The sequence below is a fragment of the Camelina sativa genome, chromosome 17, assembly GCF_000633955.1.
Source record: "Camelina sativa cultivar DH55 chromosome 17, Cs, whole genome shotgun sequence".
Lineage (NCBI taxonomy): Eukaryota > Viridiplantae > Streptophyta > Magnoliopsida > Brassicales > Brassicaceae > Camelina > Camelina sativa.
Window position 1 is genome coordinate 5,440,736 of NC_025701.1, and position 22,688 is coordinate 5,463,423.

Here is a 22,688-nt window from a genome sequence, read left to right on the forward strand (position 1 = left end):
TTTTTTTTTTTTTAAATATTCTCTAAACAAATTGTGTTTTCTAATCTTAAATCAGACACTGCTATTCCCTATGTTTGAGCTCCAAAGCAAGTGGGTGGCTGCAGTTTTATCCGGTCGGATCAAGCTTCCTTCAGAAGAGAAAATGATGGAAGATGTTACTGCCGATTATGCAATACGTGATACTCACGGGTTTCCTAAGAGATACACACATAGACTTGGTGCGGGTAATGTTCAATACCTCAACTGGATAGCCGAGCAAGTTGGTGCACCGCCTGGTGAGCAGTGGAGATTTCAAGAACTTGATGGCGGCTATGTCAGACTTGCCACACAACCAGAGACTTTCCGTGATAAGTGGGACGATGATCATCTCATTGTTGAGGCTTATGAGGATTTCTTGAGACAGAAGCTAATCAAGAGTCTTCCTTCTGAGTTATTGGAATCCGGAAAATGATGATTGATTCCTTGGACAAATGATTCACATGTCTGTATGTTGTTGTGTTGCTTGTGTTGTTCTTTGTTGTCGTGTAAGAATAAAAGCCTTCAAAAAGTTTATCATTTGATAAACACTTGAGGTTAATTCTTAAACATTTTCATTGTCTTTTTATCTTTGAATGTTGGAATGAAACAAAGTTTTATACAGATGGAATTAGCCTTAAGCATTATGTACATCTTCTTGTTTACGCCATCTCTTCAACTCACTTTCCACCACGCTCTTTGCGGCTTCTGCAGATTCTGCTGACTTATGAGCCAGATCCGTTGCGTGCTTCATCTCCTCTATCGCTTTAAGGTTTGCTGCTAACTTAGTATCCGCTTCAGTTTTTCTAGCGTTTATCTCTTCGAGTTCAGCTGCTATAGCTGCCAACTTCTTTTCGATTGCAGTCTCTGTTTCCCCTGCTCCACGTTTCAAAGATTCAAACTCTTGAATCGTAATTTTTATCTTTGAACCAGATGATTCGTCATGTTTCTTGCTCTCTTGCTTCTGAGATATCATCTTCATCTCTTCCCGGACTTTCTCTTCAGCTGATTTAGCCTCTTCGACTTCTCTTATAACAAGCTCTAGTCTCTTTTCAGCTTCCTCTGCAGCTATCATTGCGGTCTCGGTTTCTTTCTTCAAGCTCTCTATCTTCCTATTCATGTTTTCAGCTTCGTTTCTTGCTTCCATAGCTTCTGATTTCATTTGCTCCAGTTTCAAGCTCTCTTCCTTTAGCGCTTCCATCTTTTTTGCTTCCTCAATCTCTAACCTCTCTGCTTCTTTTTGCTGAAGCTCTTCACGTTCTCTTCTCAAGTCTTCTAGCTCCATCCTGAGAGAATTCACCAAGCTTCGGAGAGAGGATTCGTCATCAGCAGCTTCCTGTAGCCTCATCGTAGCCTCGTTAAGCTCATTTGTAATTATTTTAACCGTGTTCATCTCAGATTCATGAGCTTTCTTCATCTCCTCCCGTAAAATATCAATCTCTGAGGTTGTCTCTATTAGTTTGGCCTCAAGAGTTCTTGACAGCTCAGGCTCATATTCTTTCCTCAAGACTAGAAGTTTCTTCTCTGCCTCCTCAACAGCAGTTCTGTAACATTCTCGTAAATCGTCTTTCTCCTTCACAATATTTGCGTGTTCCTGCAGATTCTGAGCGGCTGCTAGCTTGAGCTGATGAATAGCATCTTTCATATCCGAAATCTCCTTAGAAAGCTCGTTAACCTTAGCAGAGTTGGCTTGGAGTGCACGTTGGGCTTCTGCAGCCTGGTTTAAGGCTGTGGTTTTGAAATCCATAGCAGAATCAAAGCTCTGTCTGATTTTGTTGAGTTGTTGCTTTGCAGCATCAAGTTCAACGGTGGTAGAGAGATATTGTTCTCTAGCAATGTCAAGTTCGTGGTGGTGAGGAGGAGAGCCATGAGACTTATCATGCTCAAGCTGTTCTTCACGCTGTTGGACAGTTTCTTTGGTGTCAATAGCGGATTGCTTAGACTTGTTGACTGTCTCAAGTTTGTTTTTAAGATCTTCCATTGTTTTCTTTGCCTTTGAAAGATCAGCAAGAGCACGAGATCTAGTGCTTTCAGCGTTGTCTAGCTTTTGTTTGATCTTGATGAATTCCTTGTGGACTAGCATTAGCTGTGTTTCTTTATCGCAAACGTTCTGAAACATATCAAAAGAAAGGGTTAAAACTTTGCCTACATTCGATTCATCACCTAAACAAATCTCTAGAAACATGAATACAACCCGTTCTTGATCAGACATATATATGATCCATGAAGTTGTTATTAAATTAATTACCTCAGAGGAAAGGCGAGACCTCCTTGGTGTACTTCTTTGCCTAGATACAACTTCGCCAAACAAGCTCACCGCAGCTTTGACCGATTGGAACGGTGCTCTTGTGTCTATCTCTCCCACCTCCATCGTCCTCGGAGATTCCGGACCTTTTCGTACTCTAATGTTAACCATTATCTACTATTTTCCCCAATACCTACACAAACATTTTTTTAACGAATCACAAACTGAAGAAAAACATGATGAAAAGATATCATAATCCTAACATGATCGTCATATTATTCAATAAAACTAATAACCACAATAACAATTTTTACATAGCAAAAACCGTGAAGACATGCATAACAACAATCAATAGCGTGATTGGAAGAGATTAGATGAATCGAAAGGAGACAATGTACGTACCTTGAGTTTCTCTGTCTTTGTGTTCTTTTGTTTGGCTTTTTTTTTCTTATTGTCTTCTTCTTATATAATCTCTTTCTTCCTCTACAATAACGGGATTTTTGATTGGTTATTAATCCATTTTGTCTCTTCGATCTATTTATAGAAACTTAGTTGATGGCACGACACCTTTCCTTCTTCTGTCTGCACCCACGTCTCTCTGTCTCAAATCTCCTTTTTTAATTTATTTTATTTATGAACTTTTAAGAACTCATAAAATTTTCAATTCCCCCACAAGTTTTCATCAGCATGTTATAAGAAAAAATAACTAAAATAAAACAAATTCTGGTTACAACAATTACAAAACATATTTATCTTATATATAGATGGCTACGTAAATCTGAGCATTGTAGAGATTTTTGGGTTGATAATGTTGTAAAACATAATTAGAGGTCGAATTAGAAATATTCCATAACTATAGGGTCTCTTTACTTATTATAAGTAAATATGCAACACCGCTTTCAAGGAATCTGATTAATGACAGTCCAAGTTGTTTGACAAATTGACTTCACACTATTATGACCAGCTTAATCCCCTCACGTGGTCGTCACGTGGCCGTGATCGGACTCGGAGCCGCCGGACTCGTAGCGGCTCGAGAGCTTCGCCGTGAAGGTCACACCGTCATCGCTTTCGAGCGTGAGAAACATGTTGGAGGACTTTGGATGTACACGGATCGAGTCGAACTCGACTCACTTAGCGTTGACCCGGATCGAACCGTCGTCCACTCGAGCGTCTACGAATCCCTCCGCACCAATCTACCACGAGAATGTATGGGTTACAGTGACTTTCCGTTCGTAACCCGATCCGATGACGGCGACCCGAGACGGTACCCGGACCATAGGGAAGTCTTGAAGTACCTTCAAGATTTCGCCAAGGAGTTCAAGATCGACGAGATGGTTAGATTCGAGACGGAGGTTTTGTGTGTGGAGCCGACGGAGAAGGATAGCCGTAGATGGAGAGTTCAGTTTAAGAGCTCTAGTGGTGTCTCCGGCGAAGAAACCTTCGACGCGGTCGTTGTTTGCAATGGTCACTACACTGAGCCTCGTATTGCTCATATTCCTGGTTAGTAATATTGTTTGGTTTAATTAAAAAAGTGGGATTAGTATGTAATTAATGGTTGATTAGTTTCTTAATTATCTCGTTTTTTAAGTCTTTTAGGGATAGATTCATGGCCAGGAAAGCAGTTTCATAGCCACAATTATCGGATTCCAGATCAATTCAAAGATCAGGTCTTTTGCCAAAATCTATTAATTTACCTAATAATCTTAGCTCCTTATACTTATATAGTTTCGTTTAAAATCTCTACGTTGATTTGTGGTTTGACATGTTTGTAGGTAGTGATAGTGATAGGAGGTCAAGCTAGTGGAAACGACATTAGCAGCGACATAGCAAGCATGGCAAAAGAAGTCCATATCTCAGCTAAAGGGGTTACATCTGAGTCGTACAGCGGTTACAACAACCTACGGCTTCATCCCCCGGTAGATAAAATATGAAAAAAAGATAGTTGAGAATATGAATATGATCTTATTTTGATTTCTTAAAAGTTTCTTTGATATGATGTAGATATACCGCGCCCGCGAGGATGGTTCCGTGGTATTCAAAAACGGTAAAGTGGTTTTTGCGGATGCAATAGTTCATTGCACTGGTTACAAGTATCATTTCCCGTTTCTTAAAACCAACGGTTATGTGACTGTTGAGGATAACCGTGTTGGACCGCTCTACAAGCATGTTTTCCCACCCGCACTTGCCCCTGGGATCTCCTTTATTGGTTTACCTTTCATGGTTAGTATGACTACTACATGTTAAAGATAGAAATTAGATTTTAAGAAATTTAGAATGTTTGGATAATCTTTTGAATATACAGTTTTCTAAGAGGAACGTTAGGATAAATTTAGGGTCAAGTGTTTGTTCATAAGGCGGTAACGTTATCACTGGCGGACCTATTAAGAAGAAAGGGGGTTCAATTGACCCACCATTCATATTGAAATGAAGATTTTTTGTATAGAAATATGGTATATAATAGACTTTGACACACCTAAACCAGGGTTCAATCCTCCCTATGACCCAGGTAAAAATATTTTCTGGGTCCGCCAGTGAACGTTATTGAATTACATGATGGTATAATGTATTAGATCTTCTAACAAGTGATTTTTATTTTGATTTTCTATTGGGCTCATTATTTGGTTTGATCTTTGTTCTTTAACTTGTTATAATCCAGGGACTTCAGTTCTTTATGTTTGAAATCCAGAGCAAGTGGGTTGCTTCGGTTCTGTCCGGACGGGCTAAGCTTCCCTCAGAGGGTAAGATGATGGAAGAGGCTATAGCTTTCTACGCGAAGCTTGAAGATTTGGGGATCCCTAAGAGATATACACATTTTCTGACCGATCCTCAAGGGAATCCAATGCTCGGGACATTTAAACCGGAGGATGAAGTTGTGATCTCTCAAAGTGATTATTTCAACTGGATAGCGGAACAGTGTGGTTGCGCATCCATAGAACCTTGGAGAGAGCGACTATACAACGTGGCTATCAAGAAAGTTTTCTTTGGTGGAGATAGTTATCGCGATCGATGGGACGCTGATCAACTCATTGAAGAAGTGTACCGTGAATTCGCCAAATTGAAATCGAACCAAGATTGTTCTTCGTAGTTGTTGATCCATGGAAGATGTTTGAAACGTGACAAAGGGAACAGTTGCAGTCTGAATATTGGAACTGTAATTTGTTAAGTTGAGAACTAGTGGACACATTCTTAATAAAAGTTGTAAACATGATCAAATAATTAAATGATTTTCCGTTATTTAAGGTGTTAGTTAAAAGCTAATTTTAATATCCCTAGTTTAAAATTAACATATATATTTTGATCAATGTAAAAATTTACTATCTAACATATTTGACTACACTAGTTCTTTTATACTCTATCGCACAACTTTCCCCGTTTGTACATGTAACATGCTTATTTTTGTTCTTAAATTCCAGATTAGGGGCCTATTTTGATTATAGTGTTAAGTTTTTATTAAACGATTACCAAATTATCGCAAAATAAGAATCCAAACTTTTTGTTTTATTATCACAAATCATTCCAAACCAAAAGCCAAAGATACCGTAACGACATAAAAACACATTTTTATAGAAAATATGAACCAAATGCAATCATGTAATATAGAGTCACAGTAAGTTTCTTGCCATGTTACTCCTCGACATCGATATCAACGTTGACTTCTTCAGGTTCAACCGGAGTCACCTCCGGTGTTTCTGTCACAACGGGTTCTTCGGGCTGCTTGGTCTCCACCGACTCCACCACTGGTTCTTCCTCCACTGTCTTTGGTACAACGTCAATCTCACTCGCCTATAAAATCACATAAATTGATTAAAAACATTCTTAATTATAAAGAAAAACTGCATCACATTTTTTTTTTTCTAAAGACAGACAAATGATCTGATCGTTCACCAAAATCCAAACTAGAATGATTAAATATAAAACTAGTAGTATAAAATTTATAATATTTTGAATAAAATTTTACATTTATAATAAAAAGGAAAAAAATAGAAACTTTACCACAAGGCTGGCGTCCAATTCAGAACCTAGGATTGCACTACTAGACATTACTGCTGCTGAAGAAAATAAATTGTATGTGTTATGAGATTCTTTGTTGAGTGAACATATTTGAGCAATGAGGGTGAGGTTATCTATTTATAGTAGAAGCAATGTCTTGCAAAGTTACAATAATGTTTGTTTTTAACAAATTTGTCAATTTAAATATTGTGAATTCTCTAATAATGAACCATTTGCAGAGGAAAGAGTCGTTTTTTTTGGTCATATTTTTTTAACTGTGTAGATATCATTTTACACATCATGCCACCTACTTAACTAGATCAGCTGTTCCTTTTTCTTAATATAATTAAATGTTTATCTATCATTGAATTAGAGTAGTAGCAAATTCGTTTCAAAAGAAAATTTTAACTAAATATATTAAAATGAAAATTGTGCTGGAGGGAATGAGTCTTTTTGCTTATAGTTTATGTATATTATAACAAAACACCCCATGTCACATAGATATAACTTGTAAGAGAATATTACCTACATTGCTCGTTTAATTAGACCTTATATAACGACATGTTATTACTTTTTCTTCTATTCAAGTAAACATCCGCTCTTTACGATATTTTAAATATATATATATATATTATTATTTCAACAAAAATATTATATATGTATATATATATATATGTTTTTAAAAAGACAATACTCTTAAATCAATTTATATAACTGGTTAAAAAACAACAAGCAGTCCATAATAATAAATATTAATATTTTAGTTCTTGAAAATCTGAACTCTTTTCAGGAATTGGTGTCAAACTGGGAACATAGGAACAATGATTAATATAATCTTTAGCCTCAACGTCTATTTGAATCTTCGTCAACGCATTGCCCCTCACAATATAAATGCAAAGCTGTTTATTTTCATCCTTACAACACATGACGAAACTTTTTTTGTAAACATTATCGATGAAGTAACTTGGAGGAAATCCCACAGAAATAGGTATAGAAACCGTCGTAAAGTTTATCCACGTTACATGCTCCCCATCGTCATTGTTAATCTTGTTTTTTGTCACCCATACCTCAATTATATTATTTGCTCCAATGATTCTTTTTAACACTGAAAGCCGATCTTTCTTAAAGGTTGAGAGGGCCGGGAAATTGTAAGAGTTCTTATTCCACGGTAGAACACAAAAAACTTTATATACTTCTTTCGAAAAATTGAAACTTTGGATAAGATAGTTATCGGTCTTTTGATCAGAAACAGCCCAATATAAATTTCCATTCAAAGACACATCAGTACCTGTGCGGATCTGTAATTGACGAGAAGAATTTGTATACTTCCACTCATTATTTTCTAAATCGTAGATATCAATTTTTCCACTTGTTGAACCAAAGATGTTGTAAACCTTTTCAGGTTTACCACTATCATATCCTATGCCACGAAACAAGAAATCTTTCTTTTTACCCTCGATCCATCTAGTTTGTCTTAACCAGGGGTTCCAAATCGCAGCTTTATTTCTCCATGACCACGAGTCACAAAACAATAAGCCATCACAAGGAAGGAAGTTTGTACGGAAGGCATTATTAAAATAAGGAATATCTAAAGGTAACTCATGCATCCTTATCTTTGGATCACTGCTGAGATTGACGCTTACCGAATACATCTTGGAATCCGTCCATATGAAAAATTGAGGAAGTACATGAACCGAGTAGTTGTTGATGAATGATTTGCTTTTGAAAAGTGTGTACCATTGTTTGCAAACGATTTTGAATCGAATTACAGATAGAACCGGAACACGATAGAGTATTTCTTCTACCAATTCCCATGGAAGTTGTACATGCATCATTTGGTTTTCGTTGTAACAATGAAGCTAACAACATAATATGCAATATATAAATTCTAAAGAAAAAAGTTAACTAGGAAAAAAATAAAATTTAATTAAAGAAGATTTTGAATTAAAGAATATAATCTTACATCTTACAAATTAAGCTAGATTTACCTCCTCCAAGATAAGACATAATATATATCTTACATCTTCATAATATAGTTGTAGCAATTAATGTAAAATTGAAATAATCTAGCTACTTTAATGTAATTGACATATAGATATAATATAGATTAACTATATAAAAAAAGGAATATTGATTTTTTTTTATTCTTAATTGAAATAATCTAAGGTTATGTTTTAACTAAATTAAGAAACAAAAATCTAGCTTAATTTTCATTATATATATATATATATATTAGTTTATATGATATAGCTCCATGTCATAGAGATTTCATAATTTATATTGTATTCATATAGTTAATTGCTTATAATTTACTTACTCCAGATTTCATATATAAGAATTTGATTGACCCAAGTGTCAAAATGTGGGGAGTAATCAACTAGTCTCATTGGATTTGATAAAGTTACCAAAGAATTTTTTTTTTTTTGCTAAACATGTAAATATCATATAAATGAAATATAAGGGTTTTACAAAATAGTTGCATCGCCTTAAACAAATGGCAACCTTGGCAAAAAAATAAAACAAGGTTACAATAGGTTGGGAAAGAGTAGGGTGACAAACATTAGTTCCATAGCGGTAGTAAGCGCTCCCATAGCTTTCTGGTACCTCGGGAAGTTATGATGTCCCTGACTTCACGATCTACGAAAGTGAAGATGAACTGAGATGGGAGTCTGGTTGAGTTGTGCAGGATGTTGTTCCGTTGCCTCCAGATATTGTAGACAACAACCTGTGCAAGAAGCTTCCTTAAAAGGGAGGGGGCGAGAGTGGAAGTAGATCTAGTCCATGATAGCATCTCAGACCAAGACGAGAACAGCCGTTGACGAGGGCAGAGTCTTGAAAAAACCAGCTTCCAAGCCTGGGCAGAGAATTCGCACACCAAAAAGAGGTGATCACGGGATTCTGAGGCTATGGAGCACAGACAGCAGGCGTCGGATTGAGTCAGACCCCAGGTTAAAATGCGCTGTCTGGTGGGGAGCCTGTTTAGAGTAGCTATCCACATGTTAAAAGCCAAGCGAGGAACAGCACCATTGAACCAGACTGAAGTCGCCCAATCTTTCTTATTTGCATTCGGTCTTAGAGCGTCCCATGTTTTCAGTGTGGAGAAACCTTGGCAGATCTTGTCATCCACGCACCATATGTATTCGTCATCCTACGAGTGATCATTTGGGATGGGTAATGTTCGGAGGTGATCGAGGATTGCCCTTGCCGGGTCCGACCTGGTAAGAGGGAGCTTCCACTCCTCGTTTAATATGGCGTCTGCGACTTTTGCCAGCAAAGGAATTCGCAGGGAACGATCTCCATGGTCTCCAATGCGGTTTATTAAAGGACCAAGGGAGGTCCAGTTGTCATACCAGAAAGATGCTCGTCGACCATTTCCGACTCTGCATTTTATGAACTTCGCTGCCAACGGTCTGAGAGACAGGAGAGTTTTCCAGGATGCAGAGTCTTTGTTTGTGCTTGTCACTGCCCAGAAAGTGGAGTTCCTGATATGGTGTTGATGGTTCCACGCGGACCACAGAGAGTTTCCAGGTTTGAATAAAGACCAAATAAGCCTGAGGTTTAAGGTTTTGTTCCATTCTGTTAATCTTCTAAGACCGAGGCCTCCTTCAGTTTTTGGCAGGCAGACTGTTTCCCAAGCAACCTTTGCACCTTTTACCTCGTCAATATTTCCAGACCAAAGGAATTTTGCACATAAGCTCTCTATCTTTTGTATGCATCCCTTTGGAAGAAGGAAAGTGGACATCCAAAAGTTGATTGATCCGAAAATGACAGTAGAGATCAGCTGGAGTCTGCCCGTGAAAGACAGTGATTTGGTTGCCCAAGATCTGAATCTACTGGTGAGTTTCTCCAGGAGGGGTTCGTATTCCGCGATTTTGAGCTTGCGATGCATCAAAGGAAGCCCCATATATCTGATAGGTAGAGTACCTTGAGGAAAACCATAGGCTACAATTTCATTGCACTCATTTGTATTCAAACCTGCGTGAAAAAGCTGACTCTTGTCTCTGTTCACTTTCAGCCCAGACCAAGAAGCAAAATCATCAAGAGTTTCGCATATACCATGGAGAGAGGAATGCCCACCGTCAAAGAATATCATGACGTCGTCGGCGAACATTAAGTGAGAGATAGATGGATCCAGAGCCTGTGGGTGGTAATGGATATAGCCTGCGTCGTATCTGGATTGTAGGAGCTTTGAAAAGACTTCCATGGCCAAAACAAAGAGGTACGGTGAGAGGGGATCTCCCTGTCTTAAACCCTTGGAGCTTTTGAAAAAACCACCATTGCAGCCATTTACCGATACAGTGAAGGTTGGAGTGCTTATGCACTGGTACACCCAGTCAATGAAACGTTGAGGGACTTGAATGGCTCGTAGAGCTGAGATGACAAAATCCCATCGCACAGAGTCAAAAGCTTTACGTAAATCAACCTTAAGCATTCCTCTTGGGGAGATATTACGCCAGTTGTATCCATGGACTAGTTTAGTGGCAAGTAGGACATTCTCGGCCAGTGATCTTCCAGGGAGGAAAGCAGATTGAGACGGAGAGATCACATCCGCTAGAAGACATTGGAGCCTGGCAGTTAGCAGCTTTGCTATGACCTTATATAGCGTGTTTAGGCACGAAATTGGCCTGAATTCTGATGCTTTGGTTGCGTTTTGCGACTTGGGGATGAGAGCTAGGGTGGTAGCATTCCATCATCGGTGAAAGGCTTTTCCAGAGCACTTTTCTGGGCAGGGGAACATCGGAAAGTAAGGAGGAGGTCCATATCTGCCTGCTCCATTGTGCAAGGGTCTTCCTCCTCAGTCAATAGATTTTCAAAGTAATCAGCACAATGCGATGTGATTTCCTCCTGGGTATCAAAACTATTTCCATGGTCATCCTTCATGCAATGTATGGTGTTGATAGCCTTTCGAGAGTCTGCCATTCGGTGGAAATATCTAGTATTACCGTCTCCCTCCGCAAACCATGTAACCCTTGATTTCTGGTAAAAGAAGCTCTCTTCAGCAGCGGCGAGGACAGTCCACTTTGTTTGGGCTTCCAATTCCATCATTGCATTTGTCGCAGTCGGATCAGCGAGAGTGGACCTTTGGCACGAGAGAAGGTTTTCATGTGCTTCCAGAGTGCGTTTCTCCAAATCCGAATAGTTTTGTCTACTGAAGTCCTTTATTGGTTTTTTCAAAGACTTGAGCTTCTTGGAGACACGATACATAGCCGATCCTACTATATTTAATGAGAACCAGTTTGCTCTGATCAGAGTTATAAACTCCGCATTCTGAAAGAGGTAGTTATAAAACTTGAATGGCCTCTTTGCTCTGATTTGAGTAGCATCAAGCGTCACCCCACAGGAGGCATGGTCAGAGAAGTCTGGTTCTCCAAAGGTGGCAAGTGAGGAGGGGTATTTGATGTTCCAAGATTCATTTACTAGGATACGGTCGAGCTTTTTTGCTACAGGCCTCTCTTTGTTCTTATTCCACCAAGTGAAGGAATTTCCTCTGAAGACTAAATCCGCGAGCTCTGCGTCCAGAAGGCAGCTTTTGAAGTCTCTGATATTATGGTCAACGTTTGGATGTAAGTACCTTGAATGCTCATGAGGGTGCAAGATTTGGTTAAAATCACCCAATAGGATCCAAGGTTTGTTTGAGACAAGCTGGGATGTACCCATGACTACAATTTCCTTCCACAACTCTTTCCTTTGATCTTCTGCATTTGACGCATAGACGACGGAGATAATAATAGAACTCTGCTCACCAGGCATCACCACCTCACAAGTAATCATCTAGAGTGATTTGGTCACTAGGGTCACCTGAACACTTGGATCCCACATCACTCATATCTTTCCCAACTCAGAGAAGCTATAATTCTCCACAAAAGACCAACCTGGAAGCAGGTTGTTTATAAACTTCAGCTCCTTAGGCTGCTTTACATGTGTCTCTATGACACCTCCAAAAACAGGCTTATTCGCCCTAATCCATTTCTTAAATCCGCGTCGGTGGCTAGCTATATTAAAGCCCCTGACATTCCAACAAAAAAGGTTTGTATACATAATTAAAAAGAGTTTTTGAGGCCCTTGCCTCGTTGGATTTTCTGTTGTCTTTTGGACAACACTCGTATAAACCTCTCTTCCTTAGAGTCCGTCGACAGTATATCAGAAGAATCACCGGCGACGTCCTCATCCTCCTCAAAAGGGATTGCTTCAGATTCAGTCTGAGATGATACCGAATTACTCGAGTGCACTGAGGGTTGTTTGTCTGGTTCAGTTTCAGGAATGCCTCGGTTGACACCGGAACTACTACATTTCTGAGCTTTGGACACGACCTTCGCTTGAGATGCTTTAACTTTCCATTCCATAGCAGGGTTTTGCACTTGGAGGGGTCTTGGTGTCCGTGATCGCCTTCTTCGCTGAGCTCCTCCTTGTTTGTTCTTCGTTTCTGACAACTTTGGGCAAAGATTAGAGACATGCGTGGTAGAAGAGCATTTTGTGCAGGTAACAGGAGCAGTTCTACAGTGACGCAGACTATGACCAATCTCCTTACAATGCGAGCAGACCGGTGGCATCCAAGGGCTGGAGACCACGATCCTAGATATTTCACCCGAATCAAACTGGACGTTTACTGCCTCCGGAAGAGGGCGCCGAGGGTCTATGATGGTAAGAACCTTTGCCACTTCGAGGTTCGTTTTGTTTGCTGTAGAAGGGTGAAGACATTGAGGATCTCCCACCATACCCGCTATATGTTGGAGACCTTCTTCATGGAAGAACTGGAAAGGTATATTTCTTAACTCCAGCCAAATGGGAGCCGATGAGAGTTCAGGTTTCGCCGGGATTACTCCTGGTTCCCAATTTGCCACAAACATCGTCTGTCCCTCTATTTGCCATAGGCGCTGGTTTACCACTCTACGACGGGTGAGCGAGTTTGGGATACGGAAGAGGAAAGCATTACCTTCCAATTTAGAAACAGAGATGTCACGGTATTGCTTGCTCCAGATCCCATTTACTATGTTGTGGATCTAGCCCTGCGATGGGGGGTCAGAGTAAAATTGACCAATGATGAAAAAATCCCAAGTCTTTTTGTTCCGCTCAATTACTGCGTTTGGGATGTTTACACACAGCTCTCTTGACGGTAGGGTGAATGGGGAGCCCTCCTTTTGGAGCTTTCGAGATGGACCTTTCACTGAGGCTGCCCAAATGTCGTAGCCTTTACCCTGTGTGTTGGTATCAGGGGAGTTTTGTAACACCACCGCGGGAACATCCTACTTTGGGGGAGCTAGGTTCACCGGCTGGGGTGTAGAGTTTGCCAAGACCGTTGAAGGGGCGGTTGCGTTGGCAAGGGTTGGACACGGAGGTGTCAGAGTAATCCCGGATGATGTAGCAGTCTCAACACCGGAGGCTGGGCTGTCAACAGTGGAGACTAAAGATGACGATTTGGAGATCAAATCTTGGGTTTGCACAGTTCCCGAGGGAGCATTTTTGAACAGATCTGGGGTGGAATTGGGAGAAGGTGGGTCAACGATGGAAGAAACTGGAGGGTCTAGGGTCGGGGGAGAGGCGGTAATGAGGGTTTCTCCTCTTCCTGGTGTCAACGCCTTTTCCTGAAGACGAGATTTTGAATGTGAAGGGGCTGCAGCTCGAGCTTGAACTAGCGCGAATTTCGATGACCCCGGGACTGTCCCGCGAATGGGCTTCCGCTTCTTTTTCGGCATTTGGTGAAGAAATTTCCGACCACCGGCGTGAGGCCGACGTCGGGGATGGGGGATCTCTCTCTCTCACTCTCTCACTCTCTCACTCTGTTATTTTTATCACTTTTCCTCAAGCATAATTAACACGATGGTTCCTTTGCCTGTTGTGTTACCGAAGAATTTTGGATAAGTGAGTGAGACGTTCGTCATCAAACATTATAAATATTCATACTTTGTTCCTATAGTTTGTTAGTTTTATGTTGATCGATATAATGGGCGTATCAAGTTGGCCTAGTATAATGTAGCCTAGACCCTTTTAGAGACACAAAATATCTTCTTCAGTCTATAAATAGCAACTAGCATCAGATATTCAGATCAATCAACTCACTCTTAAACTCATCAACAGATTCCAAAGACATCTTAATTCGAGAATGAGTGGATCTTCCTCAAGACATCTAACATTTTGATTTCTTAAAAGTTCCTTTGATATGATGTAGATATACCGCGCCAGCGAGGATGGTTCCGTGGTATTCAAAAACGGTAAAGTGGTTTTTGCTGATGCAATAATTCATTGCACTGGTTACAAGTATCATTTCCCGTTTCTTAAAACCAACGGTTATGTGACTGTTGAGGATAACCGTGTTGGACCGCTCTAAAAGCATGTTTTCCCACCCGCACTTGCCCCTGGGATCTCCTTTATTGGTTTACATTGATTCTTTTTAACACTGAAAGTCGATCTTTCTTAAAGGTTGAGAGGGCGGGGAAATTGTAAGAGTTCATATTCCACGGTAGAACACAAAAAACTTTATATACTTCTTTCGAAAAATTGAAACTTTGGATAAGATAGTTATCGGTCTCATGATCATAATCAATCCAATATAAATTTCCATTCAAAGACACATCAATACATGTGCGGATACGTACTTCAGGAGAAGAATTTGTACACTTCCACTCATTATTTTCTAACTCGTAGATATCAGTTTTTCTCCCATAACCACTTGAACCGAAGATGTTGTAAACCTTTTCAGGTTTACCACTAGCATATCCTATGCCACGAAACATGAAATCTCTGTATTTACCCTCGATCCATCTAGTTTGTCTTAAACACGGGTTCCAAATCGCTGCTTTATTATTCCATGACCACGAGCGACAAAACAATAAGCCATCACAAGGAAGGAAGTGTATATCCATGACATTCTTATAAGGAATATCTAAATAAGATAACTCATGCATCCTTATCTTTGGATCATTGATGAGATTGACGCTTACCGAATACATCTTGGAATCCGTCCATATGAAAAATTGAGGAAGTACATGAACCGAGTAGTTGTTGATGAATGATTTGCTTTTGAAAAGTGTGTACCATTGTTTGCAAACGATTTTGAATCGGATTATAGATAGAACCGGAACACGATAGAGTATTTCTTCTACCAATTCTCATGGAAGTTGTACATGCATCATTTGGTTTTCGCTATAACCATGAAGCTAACAACATAATATGCATAATGCAATATATAAATTCTAAAGAAAAAAAGTTAACTAGGGAAAAAAAAGATTTTTAATTAAAGAATATAATCTTACACCTTTCAAATTAAGCTAGATTTACCTTCTCCAAGATAAGACATAATATATATATATATATATATATATATATATATATATATATNTCTTCATAATATAGTTGTAGCAATTAATGTAAAATTGAAATAATCTAGCTACTTTAATGTAATTGACATATAGATATAATAGTATAGATTAACTATAAAAAAAAGGAATTTTGATTTTTTTTCTTAATTGAAATAATCTAAGGTTATGTTCTAACTAAATTAAGAAAGAAAAATCTAGCTTAATTTTCATAATGTTTTAATTTATATATAGCTCCATGTCATAGAGATTTCACAACTTATATTTGTATTCATATAGTAAATGCTTATAATTTACTTAGTGGGGATATTAAACTTGATATTTTAAGGATTTGATAGGATTTTAATATTTTAAAATTTTGAAATTTTAGTAGTTGTGATTTTGTTTTAGAGTTTTTCTTTTTTTTTTTTAAAAAAATGAAATGTGATTCTATGAGGTTTTATTAGTAAACTTTTGGATGATTTTATTATATTTTATAACACAAAAAAGAGAATTTTATATAATCGCTTATTAGTGTATATAAAGGTGCATGAGATGAAGATCGTAACTGCATCGCCACCACAGTGTTTAATCTGGTCAAGCTGATGCACCTAATAACATATTAATATGGTCTTTCAGTAGCTTGTTGTTCTTTTAATTACAAATATCTGAAAATCTGAAGAGTTAGTTAGATGTTATAAACTTAGCAGAGGAGGGAAGTTATAAAGTTAGGTTCGAAACGAAACAAGAGAGTTAGGTGAAACGAGTTAGGTGAAACCCACAGCATCAGATCAATCACAATCTCTTCTTCAGTCTATAAATAGAAACTAGATGATCATCGCCATTAGCATCAAATCAATCAACTCACTCTTAAACTCATCAAAAGATTCCAAAGACATCTTAATTCGAGAATGAGTGGATCTTCCTCGAGAGCAGCCACCTCCGCCGCCAGTGATGGTACCTTTTCTTTATAATCTGTTTTCGCTTCTAACTAGTATAACCAATCTTTGTTTGTTTCATTAAATTATCTTGTTCGTTATATCTAATAACAACAGGAAACTACAAACTGAAGATAGAAGAATACGGTGGCGGCAAGGGACCAGTCCGGTGGACTTTTAAGGAGGATTCGTGCATTGCGAGAGTAGATATTCCGGGTTGTAAAGTATATCCTCCAGACAGCACCTACGAATACACACAAACCCACTTTGGATTTTCCATACCAGAAGAAGCCATGGACCAGAACGACCACTCCGGACGCAAATACTTCGGCTTTGTGAAATTTGACCCAGAGATTTACGATGTGGTGAACGCTAAGATTAAGTTTCGCAATGGTGTATTATGGGTCACCGCTCCTAAGTACCACCAAGGTTAATTAATCAAGAAGAAGAGTGAACGTTTGCTGCTTCATTACGTCGTATTAAAACTAGAATAATACAGATCTGCATGGTCGGTACCATCCCGTGTTGTCAGGGTTAATTAATTTCTCTTAAATAATCGGTGTGTCTAGTCTATTGTTAGGGTTTCATCTATATGGTGTGTCTCGTTATCTGTTTAACCCAGCAAGCTTGTTTATCTTTCATGGTTGTGTTAAACTCTTCTACTTGTTTTATTTTATATAATCAATAAAAAATTTATATTAAGCGTAAAGAAAGTCCAGGAATTTCATCCACCGGTCAACTCAATGCTAGTTTCTCTAGATCTCAGTTTCGTCTCTAAAAATGCTTAGTTGTGTGAGTATGACTTTCGAAGTGTTTCGAAGTGTGTAATAGTTCTATTTCTGGAAGGGAAGTGGGAGAAATTTCTAAAACCCATTTGTACAGAAAGAATCTTTGACATTTGAAAAACAGTAGTTGGAAAATAATTGATAACTAAAATCGCATTCAAACTCAATTAGTGCTAATGACGAAAGGAAAAAAAAAAGATACATGCAGTAGCTTAATCTTTTAATTTTAAAAATATCTGAAAATTTGAGGAGTTGATTTTATCTCGAACCCGGAAGAAAGAGTAGAATTCATTCGAGAGAGCTTGGTGGTCTTAAGAAGTTTTTAATTAAAAAAAAAAACTAAAGAGAAAATTACACTGGAATAAATGAATTTTGAAGATATATCTATTTGTAGAAGGAGTAAGCAATAAGTACAGGGTGGAATAATTGGGCAACCCCTTCATGAATAAAGGAAACTATTATTTCTACCATTTGTATTTACCTTAAATAATCGGTGTCTCGCTATCTGTTTAACCCAGCAAGCTTGTTTATCTTTCATGGTTGTGTTAAACTCTTTTGTTTGTTTTATCTTATATAATCAATATAAAATTTATATTAACCGCAAAGAAAAACCAAGAATTTCATCCACCGGTCAACTCATCCACCGGTCATCAATATAAAATTTACATTTTTAGAGAATATATATCTTCGTCTCTAAAAATGCTTAGTTATGTTGAGTATGAATTTTGTAAAAAATAGAACTTGCGTACGTACGCTGCGTTTCGAAGTATATAAATAGTTCTATTTTGGAAGGGAAGTGGGAGAAAATTCTAAAGCTTTACCATTTGTACAGAAAGAATCTTTGACATTTGAAAAACAGTTGTTGGAAAATAACTGATAACTAAAATCGCATTCAAACTCAATTAGTGCTAATTAATGACAAAAGGAAAAAAAAAAGATACAGTAGCTTGTTGTTCTTTTAATTACAAATATCTCAAAATTTGAAGAGTTAATTAGATGTTTTAATGAAAAAATAACTAAAGAGAAAATTGCACTGGAATAATTAAATTTTGAAGATATATGATGACAATTGTGGCTACTGGCCAGATAACAAAAATAGAAAAAGGGATTATAAAAAAAAAACAAAAAACAAGAGAGAAGACGACAAAGAATATAAAGATGATCTCAGATCTACAGGAAATTTTTTAATTTTAAAAAAATATCTGAAAATTTGAGGAGTTAATTAGACTGGAATAAAGAGAAAATTACACTGGAGTAAATGAATTTTGAAGATATATCTATCTGTAGAAGGAGTAAGCAATAAGTACAGGGTGGAAATAATTGGGCAAGCCCTTCATGAATAAAGGAAACTATTATTTCTACCATTTGTATTTACCTTTTTTGTTTTTTTTTTGTCAAACCACTTCGTTATGATTAATTGGAAAATGTTACACTCCGGTCCGGTTCAGCGACTCGGTTCGGAGGTGAGATTACATGTAAATTAAAAGGATAATTCGATAGAGTCAAAAGGGAAGACAAAAAGTTCTTTGCAAGTTCATCTGCTCGTCGGTTCTTCTCTAGGGGCACGAAGGTAAAAGAGCATTCTTGAAGACTCGACGCTACTACAAGGATATCGTGGAGAATCCCATGGATCTCCTTCAAAGGAAGATCCAACTTTAATGTCTTGATCAGCTGTTGTGAATCAGAGGCGAAAAGAAGTTTCCGATAACCCAAATCGGATGCATGTTGAATCGCTAGGAGCATCGCTATCGCTTCAGCCATTAAGGGAGAGCAGATGTGATGAGAGTTTGCTTGTCCATATCTCTCAGGTGATAGAAGGTTTTCCATGAAGATCCAGCCAAAATCGGCAGTCTGAGAGTCTTCTCGCCATGACGCATCCGTGAAGCACCAGATCGTATTAGCATCCACAGTATCGCTATTAAGGGAAGGTGGGTTCTGGGTCACAGAGTTTGTAATGATTTGGTTCTGGCTCCATTCCCAGGTCTGGGTGATGGCTTGGGATATCGCGTCGCCTGGGGGAATCGCTTTCTCCTCAAAAAGCAGCTTGTTTCGACTTGTCCATATCGTCCACAAGATCCAGGCTCCAAAGGCTCCATCATTAACCCCCGTCGGTGGTAGGCAGGTTAGGTGTCGGGAAGCTTCAATCCCGTTTCTTATATGTGTAATTTCCAGTGGACGTATTTGGCATTTGACCGGGGTTTGACTCCAAATCTGTGATGCAATTTGCAGTGGAAGAAGAGGTGGAGTTGGGATTCATTCTGGCCGCAGAAAGGGCATGTAGCAGTCGGATTGATCCCACGACTGCGAAGGTTTTCCCCTGTAGGTAAAGCGTTCTTCATCAGCTTCCATAGGAAGAGTTTTATCTTGGGGAGGCACACCCAATTCCAGATTTCATTTTCCCAGTTAAATCCTTCAAGCCCATCGTTGGTGGATTGGGAATTGTTGAGCTTTGAGGAGGCAGCCTGGTAGCCAGTCTTTGCTGTATATTCACCCGATTTAGTTAGAAGCCACATATAGTGGTCTTCTGCACCAAATTTACTGGGTCTGATGGACAAGATTTCCTTCTCAACCTCAGGTAATACCATTTTGATCTTTTCCACATTCCAGTTCGTAGTTCCCGGGCATATTAGGTCTGAGACCACAAGGTATTGAGTCTATTTAGTAGGAGGTCCCACGGGTGTAGTCGGTGAGATAAGAGACAGCCAAGGGTCGTACCACACTCGGGTAGATGATCCAGAACCTATAGCTTTTCCCAGGTGCTTTTTAAGGAGGTCTCTGACAATGCAAATCCCCTTCCAACCATGGGAGGCAGAAGAGGATACTGTGCAGTCCAAGAAGCGACTGTCCCTGCAATACTTTCCAAGCAGAACTCTTGCCAGGAGACAGTTTGGTTTGGTGAGGATCCGCCAGCTCACCTTTGCTAGGAGCGCATCATTGAAATTAGGTATATCTCTGAAGCCCAAGCCTCCATCTTTTTTAGTATTTGTCATTTTATTCCAAGCAACCCAGCACATTTTCTTGTTTCCTTTCGGGTCATCCCACCAAAATCTTGTGAGGGCTGATTGAATTCTTTTACAGAGGAATCCTGGCAGTTTGAAGCAAGACATTGCATATGTAGGAATTGAAGCAAGCACCGACTTCAGCATGGTAGTCTTCCCAGCAGAGGATAAGGATCTGTTAGACCAGCTTTTTGAGCGTTGCTTTATCCGGTCAATGATGTTGTTAAACATGTCTCGCTTTTTCCAACCAAAAAGCTCCGGTAAGCCAAGATATTTACCATGGCCCCCCCGCTTGTCGCACTCCTAAGATCTGTGCAGCCTCATTCCGGATTGCGATGGGGCGTACATAGAGCGATGGGGCGGTAGTCAGCCATTCTTTGGGGGCTCAAGATTTTAGGTATGAGTCTGACATGAGTCTCATTTACTTTTGTGGATAAAGTGCTAGACAGAAAGAAGCTTTGGATTTCAAGCACAATATTTGAACCTACTGTATTCCAGTTGGATTGGAAGAAGCTCGCAGAGAAGCCATCCGGTCCGGGGGCTTTGTCAGGATGAATATCAAAACATGCTGACTTTACTTCTTCTGGTGTAGGTATTGCAATGAGAGACTGGTTCATAAAGTAAAGAAAAAAAGAAACAATCTTTACCACAGAGAAAAAAAAAATTGCAAAGTAGATTAACTATAAATGGGTCACTTAAGTGAGAATGCAAGAAGCCAAGAACTTTAAAAATTATTAATTAAGTAAATTTTCTATGTACGTAATATTTTAATTTTAATTCAACCGTCTCTCCGTGGTTACAAATCATCATCAACTATTATGACTTATATTGTCTTGAAAACATAAACACACTATACATATCACACTTCGTATTGAGTAGATTATATTTGTAATGTTTTAATTTTGTTTTTTACGTGATATATTGTTGACTAAAAATGATTTAATTGATCATCTTCATGCATGTATGTGGAAATTTACGTTACATACATTAGTTATCTGTACCTAAGCCCACCATCTAACTTAATCACCATATAGGAAAATACATATAATTAATAAGGAAAATATCTGCAATTTAAATGCAATTATTATTTATTATAATTATAAAGTAAAAATAAATTTATACAGAAAAATGATTAAAGTATAAAAATGTTTAATGTATTAAAATTAGTGATTAATATAACATATAAAAAATAATATAATCAAAATAAAAAATTAATGTAATCTTCTTAAGTTTTTTAATCGGTAAATGATTTTATAGCGTATTTAATATTAATGTTTTTATAAACATTGGTTTTCAAAATTAGTAGCTCATGTGGTCGCAACATGTGTCATTTTTAACAATAAAATTTTTATCTTGTGTTATACAAAAATTTTGTTTTAACATATTTTTAAATTATAAAAAATTAAAAATTTAAACAATTTAATAAATATAAAAGATAGTTCGAGTTCTACGGTCCAGCTGTTCACTTCAACCACGACATCGCACGCCATTACACCTGGACCGTAAGACTTAACCCGGCCGACCAGTACGACATCATGAAAACGGAGAAGGTGGTTGTCAGGGATGGTAATGAGTGCTGGTTCATTTTTCAAAGGCGCGCAAAGTCTAGTCTGATGATGAAGACGAATATCCCTCGAGTAAAAAATTAGAATATACGAAAGATGTTATGGTTTCTCTCTAGATCCTCANAGTGCTGGTTCATTTTTCAAAGGCGCGCAAAGTCTAGTCTGATGATGAAGACGAATATCCCTCGAGTAAAAAATTAGAATATACGAAAGATGTTATGGTTTCTCTCTAGATCCTCATTTAACTTTATCGTAATTGGTGTGTTTAGTTTTATTATTAAAGCTCATGCTTGTTTTATGGAATAATTAATAAAATTATATATTTCTACCGTAAAAGAAAGTCAGGTTTCCTCTATGAAATCAAGCAATCTATTAAATAATTAATTGAAAAAATTAAAGTCAACTTTATGTACGACAAATTTCTGTACATAAATGCAATAGTTAATTTTGTAGAAATCGATACATTTTCTTTTAAAACTATATTAATGGAATAATTAATAAAACTATATATTTTATTCCATTTCTTCCCTTGTGTCTGTGTTGATTTCGTAGTTATACACCTCTCCTTGATTAAGTAACATTAGGATAGTACCCGCGCTATGCCGCGGGATTGTTTTATATTTAGTTTTATTTTTATTATTTTGGATAATTTTATATGTGTTTGTGATAAAAAAATTATTATTAATATAATTTTCAACAATATTCATTGGTAATATTTTCGGTTTTAGGTTTTTGTTATTATGTATTGCTAGTTTATTATTGGAATGAAACTGTAAATTAAAATCATTTTTTCTTGTATTAGTATGTATTAGAGGACCATTATTATTGTTAGTTGTGTTGTTTTATTTAATCAATTTT

General features: G+C 37.9%; 6 protein-coding genes and 1 pseudogene across 6 annotated transcripts in view; 3 read left to right on the plus strand and 4 right to left on the minus strand.

The window, feature by feature from the left end:
- The window catches only part of LOC104755480 (flavin-containing monooxygenase FMO GS-OX5-like), a 5,353-nt gene extending 4,714 nt beyond the window's left edge, over positions 1-639 (plus strand). The window contains exon 5 of the mRNA XM_010477873.1: positions 56-639. Coding sequence (XP_010476175.1) covers positions 56-451 — 396 coding nt within the window. The 3' untranslated portion in view covers positions 452-639. The remainder of the gene's footprint in view (positions 1-55) is intronic.
- Positions 630-2,731, minus strand: LOC104755478 (WEB family protein At1g12150). Its single transcript, XM_010477870.1, has 3 exons — positions 2,663-2,731; positions 2,264-2,453; positions 630-2,125 (listed from the first exon to the last, which is right to left on the minus strand). The coding sequence occupies exons 2-3, from the start codon at positions 2,429-2,431 to the stop codon at positions 653-655; spliced, it is 1,641 nt and encodes a 546-aa protein (XP_010476172.1). The 5' UTR covers positions 2,432-2,453; positions 2,663-2,731; the 3' UTR covers positions 630-652.
- LOC104755481 (flavin-containing monooxygenase FMO GS-OX-like 1) lies at positions 3,183-5,494 on the plus strand. Its single transcript, XM_010477874.2, has 5 exons — positions 3,183-3,760; positions 3,857-3,927; positions 4,033-4,176; positions 4,262-4,480; positions 4,917-5,494. Exons 1-5 carry the CDS (start codon positions 3,217-3,219, stop codon positions 5,343-5,345), a joined length of 1,407 nt encoding a protein of 468 aa, XP_010476176.1. The 5' UTR covers positions 3,183-3,216; the 3' UTR covers positions 5,346-5,494.
- On the minus strand, positions 6,997-8,085 carry LOC109130152 (putative F-box/kelch-repeat protein At1g12170). Its single transcript, XM_019239349.1, has one exon. It carries the CDS (start codon positions 8,083-8,085, stop codon positions 7,003-7,005), a length of 1,083 nt encoding a protein of 360 aa, XP_019094894.1. The 3' UTR covers positions 6,997-7,002.
- On the minus strand, positions 9,399-12,001 carry LOC109129866. Its single transcript, XM_019238847.1, has 2 exons — positions 10,969-12,001; positions 9,399-10,801 (listed from the first exon to the last, which is right to left on the minus strand). Exons 1-2 carry the CDS (start codon positions 11,999-12,001, stop codon positions 9,399-9,401), a joined length of 2,436 nt encoding a protein of 811 aa, XP_019094392.1.
- On the minus strand, positions 14,617-15,381 carry LOC109129867 (annotated as a pseudogene).
- LOC104755482 (14.7 kDa heat shock protein) lies at positions 16,377-17,190 on the plus strand. Its single transcript, XM_010477877.1, has 2 exons — positions 16,377-16,500; positions 16,599-17,190. The coding sequence occupies exons 1-2, from the start codon at positions 16,455-16,457 to the stop codon at positions 16,913-16,915; spliced, it is 363 nt and encodes a 120-aa protein (XP_010476179.1). The 5' UTR covers positions 16,377-16,454; the 3' UTR covers positions 16,916-17,190.

Excerpts from the sequence above, each read along its gene's own strand:
- LOC104755478 (XM_010477870.1), bottom strand. The coding sequence starts at position 2,431 with ATGGTTAACATTAGAGTACGAAAAGGTCCGGAATCTCCGAGGACGATG. Across the intron at positions 2,126-2,263 it reads GGTCTCGCCTTTCCTCTGAG|AACGTTTGCGATAAAGAAAC; the intron begins GTAATTAATTTA and ends GATATGTTTCAG.
- LOC104755481 (XM_010477874.2), top strand. The coding sequence starts at position 3,217 with ATGACCAGCTTAATCCCCTCACGTGGTCGTCACGTGGCCGTGATCGGA. Across the intron at positions 4,177-4,261 it reads ACCTACGGCTTCATCCCCCG|ATATACCGCGCCCGCGAGGA; the intron begins GTAGATAAAATA and ends GATATGATGTAG. Across the intron at positions 4,481-4,916 it reads TTATTGGTTTACCTTTCATG|GGACTTCAGTTCTTTATGTT; the intron begins GTTAGTATGACT and ends GTTATAATCCAG.
- LOC109130152 (XM_019239349.1), bottom strand. The coding sequence starts at position 8,085 with ATGATGCATGTACAACTTCCATGGGAATTGGTAGAAGAAATACTCTAT.
- LOC109129866 (XM_019238847.1), bottom strand. The coding sequence starts at position 12,001 with ATGCCTGGTGAGCAGAGTTCTATTATTATCTCCGTCGTCTATGCGTCA. Across the intron at positions 10,802-10,968 it reads ATGTTCCCCTGCCCAGAAAA|CGGATGTGATCTCTCCGTCT; the intron begins GTGCTCTGGAAA and ends AATGTCTTCTAG.
- LOC104755482 (XM_010477877.1), top strand. The coding sequence starts at position 16,455 with ATGAGTGGATCTTCCTCGAGAGCAGCCACCTCCGCCGCCAGTGATG. Across the intron at positions 16,501-16,598 it reads CACCTCCGCCGCCAGTGATG|GAAACTACAAACTGAAGATA; the intron begins GTACCTTTTCTT and ends TAATAACAACAG.